Source organism: Microchirus variegatus (genome assembly GCF_963457635.1).
Source record: "Microchirus variegatus genome assembly, chromosome: 1".
NCBI lineage: Eukaryota > Metazoa > Chordata > Actinopteri > Pleuronectiformes > Soleidae > Microchirus > Microchirus variegatus.
The window spans coordinates 36,415,235-36,429,620 of record NC_139802.1 but is presented as its reverse complement, the minus strand read 5'-3'; the positions used below and the strand labels follow the sequence as shown (position 1 = coordinate 36,429,620).

The 14,386-nt window shown below is 39.7% G+C and overlaps 3 protein-coding genes across 4 annotated transcripts in view; 2 read left to right on the top strand and 1 right to left on the bottom strand.

The window, feature by feature from the left end:
• Window positions 1-310: 310 nt before the first annotated feature.
• Window positions 311-2,992, bottom strand: surf1 (SURF1 cytochrome c oxidase assembly factor). The gene is made up of 9 exons (XM_083888459.1): window positions 2,871-2,992; window positions 2,676-2,742; window positions 1,930-2,057; window positions 1,759-1,841; window positions 1,253-1,444; window positions 1,057-1,129; window positions 702-864; window positions 509-590; window positions 311-432 (listed from the first exon to the last, which is right to left on the bottom strand). Exons 1-9 carry the CDS (start codon window positions 2,931-2,933, stop codon window positions 366-368), a joined length of 918 nt encoding a protein of 305 aa, XP_083744585.1. The 5' UTR covers window positions 2,934-2,992; the 3' UTR covers window positions 311-365.
• A 375-nt stretch (window positions 2,993-3,367) lies between these two features.
• On the top strand, window positions 3,368-6,793 carry surf6 (surfeit 6). The gene is made up of 4 exons (XM_083897579.1): window positions 3,368-3,533; window positions 4,359-4,547; window positions 4,698-4,780; window positions 6,047-6,793. The coding sequence occupies exons 1-4, from the start codon at window positions 3,443-3,445 to the stop codon at window positions 6,737-6,739; spliced, it is 1,056 nt and encodes a 351-aa protein (XP_083753705.1). The 5' UTR covers window positions 3,368-3,442; the 3' UTR covers window positions 6,740-6,793.
• Window positions 6,794-7,347: 554 nt separating this feature from the next.
• The window catches only part of kyat1 (kynurenine aminotransferase 1), a 7,117-nt gene continuing 78 nt past the window's right edge, over window positions 7,348-14,386 (top strand). The window contains exons 1-13 of one of the 2 annotated variants that reach the window (XM_083891560.1): window positions 7,348-7,541; window positions 7,637-7,695; window positions 8,579-8,726; window positions 8,880-9,029; window positions 9,133-9,219; window positions 9,739-9,864; window positions 11,568-11,688; window positions 11,775-11,851; window positions 11,934-12,023; window positions 12,714-12,900; window positions 13,137-13,213; window positions 13,438-13,524; window positions 13,621-14,386. The exon at window positions 13,621-14,386 is cut by the window's right edge and continues 78 nt beyond it. In XM_083891560.1, the coding sequence (XP_083747686.1) occupies window positions 7,467-7,541; window positions 7,637-7,695; window positions 8,579-8,726; window positions 8,880-9,029; window positions 9,133-9,219; window positions 9,739-9,864; window positions 11,568-11,688; window positions 11,775-11,851; window positions 11,934-12,023; window positions 12,714-12,900; window positions 13,137-13,213; window positions 13,438-13,524; window positions 13,621-13,680 (1,344 nt within the window). In that variant the 5' untranslated portion in view covers window positions 7,348-7,466 and the 3' untranslated portion in view covers window positions 13,681-14,386. Of the gene's footprint in view, window positions 7,542-7,621; window positions 7,696-8,578; window positions 8,727-8,879; window positions 9,030-9,132; window positions 9,220-9,738; window positions 9,865-11,567; window positions 11,689-11,774; window positions 11,852-11,933; window positions 12,024-12,713; window positions 12,901-13,136; window positions 13,214-13,437; window positions 13,525-13,620 lie in introns of both variants that reach the window. The other variant, XM_083891561.1, reaches the window with a different exon arrangement.

Genomic DNA, 14,386 nt, shown 5'->3' with positions numbered 1-14,386 from the left:
TGCTCAGACTGAAGTCACATCTAAAATTTAAAGTAGAATATTTAGAAGATGCACTTTAATGGGTTTGAAAACGAGGCCTAAATTAAACGCTTTCCTTGTCCTGATTCAAATTAACTGAACTGAGTAAATGCTAATTTTTGGTCAAGATGTCCATGCGGGTTGTCCTGCTAAAATTATGATGATGCCTTAATCAGATGGAAATGTATAACTTTCTTTAAAGAAAAAAAACTGCAGCAGAAAGTCATTCATTAATTTATTTCAGAACAATCCACAACTATTTACACATTTGTCACTGAATGTATGCAGCAAGCTGGAACTGATTTGGTTCACTTGATACAGTATCCCCGTTCTTCCACTGCTTTTAATCACACTTTTATCCTCTTGATGAACTTTGCATACCACATGTAGGAGGTCACTGCACACAAGCCATACCTAGAAGAGATATAAATTAAATTAGAAATCCAACAGCAGTAGATAAGTGATGTAGTAAAAATCGTGAACCACCTACCATGTAATGATATACTGCATGTGTTCGTTTCTCAGTGTGATTCTGGTTTGTCCACCAATTGGTCCGCCAGGAATGGTGCTCCCTGCACGGGAAGACTGACATTAATGTCTGCTTTACACGTAACTATCTTATATGACACCTATTGTGAAGTAGTTCAATCAAAGGGCATTGTGGGTATTGTCAAAGATCTTACCAAAGTCGGCATCAATGAAGATGGGCTCAGCTTCAGTGACGCGACTCATGGCCTCTAGGTCTCTATAATGCCAGTGGTTTCTCTCCTCATCATTTTTGGGAATGAAGGGTTTACGAGTTTCTGTCAGTCTGACGATCCCAACCACTTCCACCTCATCTTCCACCTGCACACATGACACATTGTTTAGACTTGAACTGTTCTGAGAAGAGCATGTATGTATGAGAGAAGCCTGTGTTTACTCTATGAAGTTTCATCAGTACACTTGCATCATAACGCAGATGATATAGCAAATAACCACCACCAACGGGTCGCTTATTAAAACTCAATTACAGCAGCTTTAGTAAGAAACACTGACCTGTCCTTTCATCCTGGTCTCTGGTCTTATTTTCACCTTTGGCACAAATCCTCTATTCACCAGGATTGTGATGCTGCAAGTGAAGGTTGCAGGGATCAGAAACGGTAGAAGATGGTGTAAAATCAGTATGTAATCCATTATAATAATAATAATAACTGTAGGGCGAACCCTATGATATTCTATATTATGCCGTTACCCGAGGTCAGTGCAGTGGAACGGGGTGATGACATTCGCGCCACTTTCTGGATTAGAAGACAGCCTTCCTGCCTCTCTGGCCTCTTTCTCTGGGTCCACTGGTGAACGGGGCAGAATATACAGCTCCTTCGAGTGGTCATACCGTCCACGCACTGCCACTCTTCTGTACTCCATCGTATTCAGCTCGTCAGGACTAGGATGTAGGGAGAAAACGGCCATTATTTATCGAACATGGAAAATGACGTGCCACCTCGATGGTAAGAGTCATGTGCATTTGTTTCCCTGTTACAAACAGTGTCAGCGTGACATGGTGTGTGTACAAACTGCAAATAATAATGTGTCTTATAACATAATCAATCTGCAGATTAGTGATGCAAATAAATATCTTGCCTGTTCTGCCCTAAACTCAAACATATTACACAGATTCATCACCTATGAAAATAGTTGTTTTCCACCTTTTAATTGACGGATAAATATTTACAGCTCTTGTGTCTGCTTTATACATACTTAAGAGGAAGAGGAATAGGTTCTGCAGTCGTGAGTCTTGTCATGTCGTTAATCAGCTGTAGTTTCCACTGACGCCGTTTCACCTTCACATAAAAAAAAAAAAAAAAACGGTCCAAGCATTTGTCTGAATTATTATAAACAAAGGGATGACACAAAGTACACAGCGCTTACCTGCCATGTGCCGAGGCCAAACGCAGTGGCAGGGATGAGGAGCAGGAGCCATTTGAGAAAAGAGTCTTCTCCTTTCTCTGCAACGACTGTGGTCGAGCTGGACTGTCGACACAAGTTGACGAACCTGCCTGGAAATCCACAACACACAGGACAGTGTATTTTTAATTAATGTAAAAATTGTATTACGTTTCCAGCTATGTTGTGTGTTTGTTTGTGAGCAGCATAACTCAAAAGGTCAACAATTGATTTTAATACAAATCTTCTGAGGATGGAGGATAAGTGGTGGTGATCCATACAGATGCTGATTCTCTTTTTAAAACAATTTTTAATTTTTATAACCTCTCTTATTTTGTAAAACTCTTCTAAATTTACTATCAGCAGACTATAACATCCTAGCAAATTCTCACTGTTGTTAACTTGAAGTTATCAGGAATGTGACCATACTATAAATGAGTTAAAGGTGATATGTTTGTGATTACACAGAGGAGGTGTAACTATTTACTATTTTGCCCTGGGAAGCAGGATTATGGAAACAACTCAAACTAATTGGTCCAGGATAACAACAACAACATAAGACTGAAGACTTCATGACTACTGTACCAGACTACAGTACTTAGAAAGATCTCATTGGCTTCCGTAATTTGTATGTATGTCAAGACAAGAAAATAGCAAATGCTAAAGACAGCCATTGACATGAGTTCAGTGATGTTACTGACAGAAAGTCTAGCATCAACATAACATTTTACCGTCTGCACGTTTGAAAAGAGGCAGTCTGGACAGCAACAACGTCCTCTTGATGTAAAAGACAGTAGTCTGCAATCATGTCAAAACAAAAAACAGAACTCAAACTTACGATTCGGGAAATGTGAAGAGTATGAATTTCACACAACTCTTTCTATGTAGAGACAAGGTTCCCGGGTGGGTTACTATCAATAACTCACCTGCTGTTTAAGTGTCGTTATCACCTTGGTGGAGCGAGCCGCAACTGACCTCAGAGAAGCCATGGTGAATCACGACGTTCACGAAAAAATAACAGCGAAATCAAACTACACCTCAGCTTGTGTCAACTTTTGTGTCAAGCTAGCCGCCGGATTTTCTTGCGTGACTCATTAAGCAATTACGGTACGGGTGCTGGCAGCAGCCAAAAATAATTTTCGCCGTGCATTTGGAGTGGTTGTACATACTGTGATATCATTACAGAATGCCCAAGTGACTAAATATGTATCTACATATGCATTTCTGTCTTAGAAATGTGAACAATTCTGATATAAATAGGCATATATGTGTACCGTAAGTACGCAATGAGAGACGCAAGAAAATCCAAACAGCGACAGTTACGAAACTGACTTCTTGTGTCAAGGGGGAATGTTTACGGTGCTACCACATCCGGTTCGTCGAAGCCCCGCCCCGCTGTTTTGGACCCACGTGTGTAGCGGAAGACATATGTTGATATTTTTACATTTCTGTCGATTTTTAGCTTGATAAACTGTGACAGCGCGGCTCCACCGTCGACATGTTCCTCGCCTCAAGAGACACGTACATTCAGAAATTGGCGAGTAAAGTATTCTCCCAACGAGAGCAAGAGCCGAAGAAGAGACCGTTTGGTAAGGTTACTTTACACGTTTTCCTATCGTAAAGAGCACCCACTTCTGTGCTATGTTGAGAAAACGATGCAAAAACACGTGCTTATTGTGCATGTGGGACATTGAAAGGTTCTAAAATAGTCATTCATGTATTGCTATTGCTACTGTAAACTAAGGGGGGCGCTACAATGTTAAAAAGCAAACTAAAGGCGAAGGCAAACTAATAATAGCATATATGTATGCATATATGTTGAAAAATCAAGTAGACCTTTTTTGGGGGGTTTTATTCATTACTTTATTATTATTAGAAGTACTTAGGGGAACATCTGTTTTTTATATACATCTAATGATATGAATCAAGGAAAAATACAAAATATTTTCTATTCTCTCAGTTTAAATTTATGAATTGATGTATATGTGAAGAGGAGGATGAGACTGCCAATTATCTTATTGGGAATAAATCTGCATCCTGCTAAACCTATTTACACCACTGTATTTAAATCTTAATATAAAGTGGTACCACTGATCTAAAAAATAATAATAATAATAATAGAGTAATAAACAAGTCTTGATCAAATCAATTATACGTCATTGTCAACACAGGGAAGTTTTACAGAATAACAGAATGAAAAAATTAATTATTATTTATTATATCAATAAACATGACACAATTAACCTGTTTCCTTATTGAGTAGTGACTGAGGCAGGATTAGGCTTGAAAGAAACTGGTTTGCGCATGCATGACAGCAAATCTATCCATGCTTGAAGCTACGAAACCTGATAGTAAAATTGTCATTCAAAATGTTTTGTAAATAAGTTTTTGTGTGTGTGTGTGTGTGTGTTCAGTTCATTTCAAGGGTAAGAATGACAGTGGTCCCCCAAAGAAGAAGAAAAAGTGTAAAAAGAAGCACTTTAAGGAAAGGGACATGAATGAGAAGACGCCTAAACTCAAACAGAAGCCCTCAGTCTCTCCAGCAGCACACAAATCCCCGACCACAGCAAAACCCAATGGAGCTGCAAAACAGACACCTAAAGGTACACAAATTCAGCAATATGTATTAAAGTTCAGCAACGCTCTAATGTCAGTGTATTGACACAATTATCAAATTATACATTTGGCTGTCTTTCTATGGTTAACATGGTCTCTTATAGTCATTGTTTATTCATTGTCATTGTTTCTTAAAGGAGTGAAAGCACAGTCCAACTTCTCAACAGTAGATGTTCTACGTAAGAGGCTGCATGAAAAGATCGAGGAGTCCAGAGGGCAGGTATGAGAATTTAATTATCCTCTGCATTATTTAATATCTATCCTAGTCATGCAGCAAATTCAATCCACTGTTTTCTCTGTTTTTTTAAGAGATTTGTGCATTTCTGCTTCTTTCTCAAGCTGTTTAACAAAAACATTACAGTTATTGTTTCCATGCCATTCTGTGTCAAATACACATTTTGAGCCTCTGAAAATGGAGAAATTATGAAATAAAATGGTTGTGAAAGACTGTTAAAGAAATAAAACTGAATGTCTGCATATCCACTGTGAAGGTGTCCACATGAAAGTTTCTGTGTGTCACTGTCCAAATACTTACTATATATAATATCAGGTCAATGTGAACAAAAGTCATTCTCTTTAGTATTATTTTTATTTTTATTTTTATTTTGGCATCTAAACAGACTTATTACGACCAATTCCTAGTTTCTACATTGGCCACATATGTACATGATGGTATGCGTGGACCCTATGTGGACGTTCACATCGAGCCCAAAAATGTATCCAGGTCCATGCAGATCTTCATTATAGTATGAATGGAACCATTAGCAAGAATGTGTAAAGCCCGGTTTATACTTCACCCGGCACTTTTAATAAATGTCACTCTACACAACTTTAAGACTCACGCAATGTGTTAAATTAACGCTGCAGTGGATGGTTTCAGTTGGCGTGTTTCCACCGAGTGCAACGGTTCAGTACGGTACCTTTCTTTTGTGTGTGTGTTTACATTATAGCACCAAATTAATCGGCCCCAACCGTGCCATTTTTCTGTACCCTTCCTTTGAGGTAGCAGAATAATGGTACGTAGGGTTGGAGCTGGACCTGCATCAGCTGATTGGTTCACAGAAAAACGTCACTCCCTTGCAACCGCTGTTTCTTCAACACCCGTAGTCTATTCTCATTCAAATCTTGACGTCTTGTTGAGACAAACAAGCCCTTTGATGTCCTCCATCGTGTTGTTGTCCGTTATGTTGAGTTCAATGTCGTTGCTCATCATCAGCGCAGTATGATGTCACGCATCGTAACTCACTGACGTAGCCATGAGGTACAGCACACACCCCACCTACCAAGTAAAGTTACTGTTCTCAGTCCAAACGCAAGCATGACCGAGGGCTTTACCGTTCCATACCGTACTGTACCTTGATGGAAACACAGCTCCTAGTAACCATACCTTATCTTCTAGCAGCTCTTCTAGCAGATCAGTGCCTCTTTTCATTTGTTTTTATAAAGGCTGGTACAAAGTCTAAATGTGATTTATTGTTTTCATCAGGGAGCCCCCCAGGATGCATTATCAGAGGCCGTCCAGGCGAAAAGAGCAAAGCGAAAGCTGGAACGGGAGCGCAAGAAAAGGAAGAGGAAAGAATTTCAGCTGAAGAAACTGGCAGAACAGAGTGGCCAAGAGCTGCAGCCAGAGATAAAACCAAAAGAACAGCCAACCCCTGCTGCAAGCAAAAGGAATGAAACGAGTATCGTCTTCAACAAGATGGAGACAGTGGAAGAAGTTTATGTAGACAAAGTGCAAAAAAAGAAGAACAAGAAACAGAGCGTCAAGGGCCAGATAACACCACTGACGGGGAAAAACTATAAGCAGCTGCTGGATCGCGTGGAATCTCGCAAGGAAAAGCTGGAGAAGCTGAGGGAGAAAGACGAAGAGAAGGCTCGTCAGATGGAGGAGAAGATCAAATGGACCAACCTGCTTTATAAAGCGGAGGGCATCAAGATCAAAGACGACGAGGACATGCTGCGCGGCGCTCTGAAGAGGAAGGAGAAGAACCGCAGCCAGAGGAAGAAGACGTGGGGCACACGCAGCGAGAACGTGGCGGAGAAGATGCAACACCGGCAGGATAAGAGACGAAAGAACATCCAGAGACGCAAGCAGGTGAAAACGGAGAAGAAGAAGAACAAGGCGCGGAAGAAAGGCAGAGTTTTGCCTGAGGACTTGAAAAAAGCTTCATTAAACTAAAGTGGAAGGAGATTATGATCAGAAAACACATCACAACACAGTTTTTGACAGTGTGATTTATTAAATGATATTAAAGTGCTACTGTTGATACACATATATGTACCTTCTTAAAAAAATATGTTGTCAATAAAATGCTGTTCATCACTGTGATGAACACAAAAGGCAAGTTCGAGAAGAGAATTACATTTATTTATTTTTTAGGGGGAAATATGTTAATTTTTCTCGTCTGGTGATGTCACTGTCATCTTTTTCTGAATATAAAAGTAAAAGTAACAATCGAATGAAGAGACAAATTACCTTAGATATGCAAAGAAAAGTTAAAGACATAGAAGTACTGATGTACTCAAAATGACCATAAAGAGACTCAGAATGACCAAAACTGCTTTACTACAAAAAATGATTTAATTCTCTCTTGAATTATTATTATTATCTACAATAGTTTCCAATCATATACGGAAGCAAGGATTTCAGACATTAAAAAAACCTAAAAATAAACTCCGCAATTCGAGCTCCAGCGCCTGCTTTTTTGCAGCACTGCTGCTACTTTAAATTTCTCGCCCCGCCCACCCGGAAGAACTCCACATAAATCAAAACACGTATATTTATACCGGAACTTTTGTCTCTTTATTGTCCTCTGGCTAATTTCATGACACAGCACCAGCATGTAGATTCACTGTCGGTGTTTGTCAGTCCTGCACAGTCACACTGAGACGGACGTCATCTTTTAATGGGAATAATAACCCGAAATCTGCCCGCTTGTTTGTTATTATTTCGCCAGAGCGCCGTGAGAAGCCACCGCCAGGTGAGTGCAGCTCACTTGTAACCACAGCTGATCAGCTACACAGTCATTAATTACATTATTACATACATTTAAAAAAAAAGCTGCTTTGATTGCAGAACATCATGTCAAGACAACTCAATGCACGCAGAACAGAGCGCGTCGAGAAGAATGTGTGGTGAGTATTTTTTTTTTTGTAATATTCACTTCAGCATGTCGTCATGTTTACATTCATGTAATCCAACGCTTTGATTGGTTGTTATCTGGGAGTGTATTGCTGTCAAAGTGTGTAACACGAGCATCCAGTGTGTATTCTTAATATAAACCCAGTGATTGGTGGAGCAATGGGGGAGCGGAGAGGATCACACACCGTGACACACATTTAAGAAGTGTGTGGGAAATAATGTAGTGAGTAAATACTCACAATTGTTAACAAGTCACCTGGTTGTAGGATTATTATGAGGGTTATACGGGATTATAGAGCTCACTGTTCTGCACAGAGATCGACTGATGTGTTTTTGTTCTGTTAAATGGAGGATTTCATTTTGTTTATGATAGTGTTTGGCTGTATTTCTTTGCATTTCCTGTCTGCACTGTAGTGCACTTATATTTAAAAAATATATAGTTAAAAAAATATATATCACGTCATCAAAAACCACACAAATTCACTTAAATAAGCACTAATCGGCAGAAGATTCATTAAATAACAATCAGCTCATTCAGATTATTATAATGTCAGGCTGGTCTATTTCCGGAAATGACACATGGACAATTCATAAAAGGTAAGGCAAAAACCAAACTGATTAATAAAAACAAATAAAAAAAAACATTTGGTGACCAATATAACTAATAGGTGTTTCCCCCCATATTTATTAATTTTTTTTATTCAATTTTTATTATTTCCTTTAATTTTGCACCACCTGTTAATCGTCTTACACGCACTGCTATCAAAACTAAATAGAAACAGTATTTTCCACAGACATAAAGTTATTGTTGTCTAGTGTTTATTTTTCGAATTGTTCCTGCAGATGCACAAATAGCTGTACTTTTTGCACCACCAGGGTTGAATTTTCTAAACTGGCTGCAGACTACAAACCTGTGAACCTCGGACAAGGATTTCCAGACTTCTCACCGCCTCCATTTCTTCTTGAGGCGTTTTGTAAAGCAGTGAGTGGAGGACCATCCATGCACCAATACACTCGAGGCTTTGTAAGTGTGATTTAACCCTGCTCTCACAATACGCTCCTGTATTGTTTTGAACCGTCGTACACATACACATCACAATTCCTTACATAAAGGCCCTGAAAGTCATTACCAAACAGTGAGAGTCGCCTCACGTCTTGTTGTGATTGATGTCCTCAGGGCCACCCTCCTCTTGTAAAAAGTCTGGCTAAATTCTTCAGCAGGATTGTGGGACATGAGATTGATCCTTTTGAGGACATCCTGGTCACAGTGGGAGCGTATCAGGCACTCTTCTCTGCGTGTCAGGCTCTGATCGATGAAGGGGATGAGGTATGAAAATCAGCAACAAGACAAACGACAAACAATCGCATACGTGCGTGTTTTAATATCGCATTTTTCAAAAAACATAACTGACGAGAAATGTGTCTTTCAGGTGATCATCGTCGAGCCGTTCTTTGACTGCTACCAGCCAATGGTGGTAATGGCTGGTGGTAAAGCAGTATATGTACCTCTGAGGCCAGTAAGTTGTACATACATGTTGAAAAATAGGAATACTTTAATGTAAGTGCATGAATTAAAGGTAACACTTTGTTTCAAAGAGGATTCACTGGTCGTCCAAAGGTCAGTCAAATGGTAGCGACTCGATCTGCAGTTTTCTCAACGTCGTTGCACCTCTCTTCACTTCTGAAACTTTGTGGTAAAACATGGGTAAATGTGAATGTTATCTGTTATCTGTCACATACAATGCTTATCTAATCAGCTAATCTTATGTGACATGTGACTTTAACACTCTCATGGCCATTGTTTACAACCTGAAGGTCTCTATACTCTCAATGGCACTTTCAGTCACACCTTAGAGCAGCCTGACATCTGTCTTTAGGACACACTGCAGTTTCAGTGACTTCTGCCCACACAGATTCATGTTTTTCACCACAAACTTTCCGTACTGAAGAAGCCTCTTGGTTGAGAGGTGAAACATGTGACCTTGATGAATGAGAATCTACACAGACTGTGGTCTTTTGTGTTTTTCCCTTTAAAGAAAAAGGGGAGCGGTGCTGTCCTGTCGAGTGGAGACTGGGTTCTTTCTGCTGAGGAGCTGGCCAGCAAAATTACTCCACGCACTAAAGCCATTGTTATCAACACTCCCAACAACCCGTTAGGAAAGGTAACACACCGGTCTGTTGCACAAAAACACACGTTCCCTGTGTAAGAAGGAGTGTTTTGGTACTTAAGAGCAGTCTGAAGAGCACTTTTTGATAGTCTCGTTGTCATCTTGGACTTTGGCGTGTCTCTAGTCAAGACCACCACTCATGTGTATCATGATCATGTGGATTGCTGGAAATCTTCAAATGTAGCCATAAGTGGTGCAACAGCTGCCACCACTCCCTGCCTCCAACAGCTAAGGTTGTTCGAGATGAGGTGAAGCTGCATTTCTCTGATATCCTACATCTTGTAAATGTAACTAAAGTATTATCAACTACACTGGAGTTTGGCTCTTAGCTCATATAACATATATAGCGGTGTATGTTGTCTAATATTATATATTTAATTGCACCGATATTGTTTTTGAGGAAATGAGAGTTTTACGTTTATCTATTAAAATAGGGACTGACTGATGTAATGGCAAATTCAGTTTCTCTGTCTTCGAACAAGAGCCTTTTTTAACACAATATACCAGGTCCTTGTGTGTATTGTGTATTGTGTATTGTGTATTGTGTAATTAGGATGTCTAGACTGAACTGGCACCTTCCTACAACATCCACAGGGAGTCGTCTCCCCGATACCTACAGTAGACAAAGTGGTGTGAAAACACGGCCTGGAAAGGCAGACTTCTTGTCTATTGGAGGAATGTGAAAGGTTCTCTATTTCATTCTTCAACAGCAGCAGAGAACTTCCACAACACTGATTTAATTTTATCATCCACTGGTCTTAATATTAGTCTAGACCAGGGGTGTCAAACTCAAATACAGAGTGGGCCAAAATTTAAAACTGAACAAAGCCGCGGGCCAAGGTTGAACAAATTAACCTTTTAATAGGGACCCAAACAAGTTTTGCATTGAATATTGAACAAGCAAGGCTTATATAACTTTATAGTGACATGCAAAATCGAGTTTCAAATAATAATAATAATAATTAAAAAATATCAATGGCATATCAAATAAAATTTAAATAAAAAATTGAATGCCTCTTTTCTATTTGCAGCCTTCTGAGGTAAATATCAACATTAACTTTTTCCACAAGCTAATAAATTTGAAAATACCGCTATGCTGACCATCAAAGTCGCCAAATCGCCGGCTAAACTCAGCGCGATTGCCGCTGTATAATGCCGGCGGGCCAGCTCTAATGTTAATTTGATATTACAAATGAAATTACACGGCGGGCCAAATTTGGCCCGCGGGCCAGAGTTTGACACCCATGGTCTAGACTCAGTGTTGGTTTTGTCTCGCTCTTGGTCCCTAAAAGTCTCGGTCACTGAACAATCTGGTCTTGGTTCTGACTTAACTTGTCGTAACCAGAGCTGCACGATACGGTCAAAAAGTCATATGGAAATTTACTTCACGGTTATTGCAACAAGAGTCCAAATTGGCACGACTGATGAATGAAAATGAAAGTTCCAAGTCAAACATTTTTTCTCATCTGAATAGCAGGATTTTTGGGCCAAGTACCTGATATTTACATGGTATCCTGGTGATTTTTATTATTTTCTGACGAACTGTGCAGCTCTGGTAGCGACTTCCACACTCGCGAACGTGAAGAAAGTGCAGGCGAAGCTGCTGCACTTCAAAAAAAACTTGTTCAACTTAATCACATCTCATCGTTGAATACAACGCAGTACCAGACAGAAGCACTCACACGTGTCCTTTCTAGGTTTACAAGACTGAAGAGCTCCAAATGATCGCAGATCTGTGCATCAAACACGACTTGCTGTGCATTAGCGACGAGGTTTACGAGTGGCTGACTTATGACGGAACCAAGCACGTAAAGATAGGTGAGACCATGTGAAGCTGGAGTTGTCAACATTCTTCCACGTCACAGTGTCGTGAACATAATCATTTTCTGGTGTGATACTTACAGCCAGCCTCCCTGGCATGTGGGATCGAACCATTACGGTCGGCAGTGGTGGAAAGACTTTCAGTGCCACTGGATGGAAGGTAACACACAGTTACATTCTGGTTGATACTGTTGTGTGTCCTGCTTTTCTACTTGATGTTAAGTTGGTGAATATCTTTTCAGGTGGGCTGGGCTATTGGCTCCGCACATGTCATGAAACACATAAAAACCATCCACCAGAACACGGTTTACCACTGTGCAACAGCTGCTCAGGTAAACAGACGCTGCATACTGTTAAAAAAAAAAAGTTCCTCTCTTATCTTGACATTTTTAGCTGTCCCCTTCATGCCTGGTCATAGTCTAGGAAATGTCATTTTTCTACCTTCAGAACCAGAGCTTCCAAAAATACCAAATGTCTCTCACCGGTGGGGAAGAATTATGCATATAATGCAGCCATTACCACTGAATAACCATCACAAAGTTAGAGACAGTAGTTGTTCCGGTATTATATGTTGAAGGGTGGGAATGAGGAAGTGAGTATTGTGAGAGTTTCAAGACACAGAGTGAGGAAACAGCAAAGGAATAGAAACACAGTAACAATATGATAAAAGAATAAAAGCACAATCGGCAGTTACAAATAATATAAACTTAAATGAGGTGAAATCTCGATACGTACATTATAAGTTCTTCTTTAAAGGAAGCTCTTTGACTGACATTTCGTCTTGCATGGAGAAATTAATGATTTTTACCTACACTCAGAGTGGACTTTAGTGGATTTTCACATGTTAAAGCTGCTTAAGAGCAGGTTTATAAAAAATAACAAAGTTGTTACATAATAAGGTTTATTGTTTTTTGTTTTTTTTAACCTAACTGCAACCAAATTGTCTGCTGTTTCTCTTACTTGTCATTCCATCTTCATTGTGTGTCTACATGTGTGATGCTCTTCTTCCCCATCTGTAACAGGAGGCAGTAGCTCATGGGTTTGAAAGAGAGTATGAGCTGTTTGGGACTCCAGAGAGCTACTTTCAGCAGCTGCCTGACATTCTGCAGCACAAGAGGAAGAAGCTGGCCTCGTGTCTGGAGAGTGTAGGTTTGCAGCCCATCATGCCAGAGGGAGGCTATTTTATGATCGCGGACATCTCCTCTCTCAGTGAGTGTCAAAACAACTTCACTTTTTATCATGAGAATCTTGATCAGGTCAAGGTGTGAAACTAGGTCGTTTGGTTCACCTGAGAGCGTGATTGTTGGACTTCACCTGTGTTGTTCTCTGTGTGAGCGTTGATCCTTCTTGGAAGAGAGTTCAGGACAGCAGAGATCGCTTTTTCAGTATATTCAAACATTTTGAACTGTAATAATATCTTCCTGCTTTTTCCTTTTTATTCACAGAGATGGACATCAACGACGAAAGCACTGAGGATGAAGCCTATGATTTCAGATTTGTGAAATGGCTTATTAAAGAAAAGGTAAAGGAATAGTGAATAAAATCACCATGACTATGAAAACTTGAGAAACAAACCTAACGTGAGCATCGAGTGGTGGGTGTTAACATCATCCCCGTCACCTGCTGATAGTTTGCAGCCTTCATCTGACATAATGTATTTTCATGTGTTTCAAAACGGACGTAATAACGGACGTTTGTTGTCCTGCCCCTGAATTTTACTCCACGGTTTGTCCTTTTCTTCTGCAGGGTTTAGCAACAATCCCCGTCTCTGCTTTCTACAGTCCAGAGCACAGCAAGGAGTTTGACAAATACATCAGATTCTGCTTTGTCAAGGTAAATCCACACTAGTTTAGTGAAATGGAAAGGACCCAAACCTCTGTTGACCTTTGACAGACTTTCACAAACACATTCACTGTCTTTGTCCAATAGGAAGACTCCACCCTGGACGCAGCAGCGGACATCTTGAGGAAATGGAGTCAGGGACAATAAAATCCGTTCAGATCTCATCTACATCAAATGGTTTGGTCTGACTGATGAGTTAAGTCATCATCCTAATTTCCAAGAGTATGTCCACACATTAGTCCTTATACTGTGAATGACACTCAGGTTTTCCTGTGCAGAAAAATATGAATGAAATATTTTCCATGTCAAATAATTTGATAATTTTGGCAAAAAATATTTTGGTGATTTTCCCTTTTCTATTTAAGCCAGGGGTCTCAAGCTGGCGACCCGTGGGCCACATGCGGCCCCCCAATCGATTACATGCGGCCCCCCACTTAATATCATTTTATAATGAAAACATGGCCCACGACCTCACCGTCTTTTAAACACAGTGTGTCGCTGAGGCACAGCTGCCAGCGAGGTGATATATAAAATATATAATATATATTTTTGCTAGCAATGTTTTTTTTAATAACATTAATAATTAAGACATTTGGTCATAATTATCCCATTATTAAATGTATCATATACAACATTCAATGACATATATAAATACACTTGTTAGTATGGCACGAATGGCAGTGGCCGAAACGGCTCCTGGCACGAATGAATTACAGTTGTCCACACTATTATTTATGTAATTTAAAATAAATGTCTGTTTTTGATATTAAAACATTACTTTTGCATCATAAGTGGTGTTAGTAAGTATATGTTTTATATCATGATGCAATATTGTGAACAGTTGTTTTTTTTC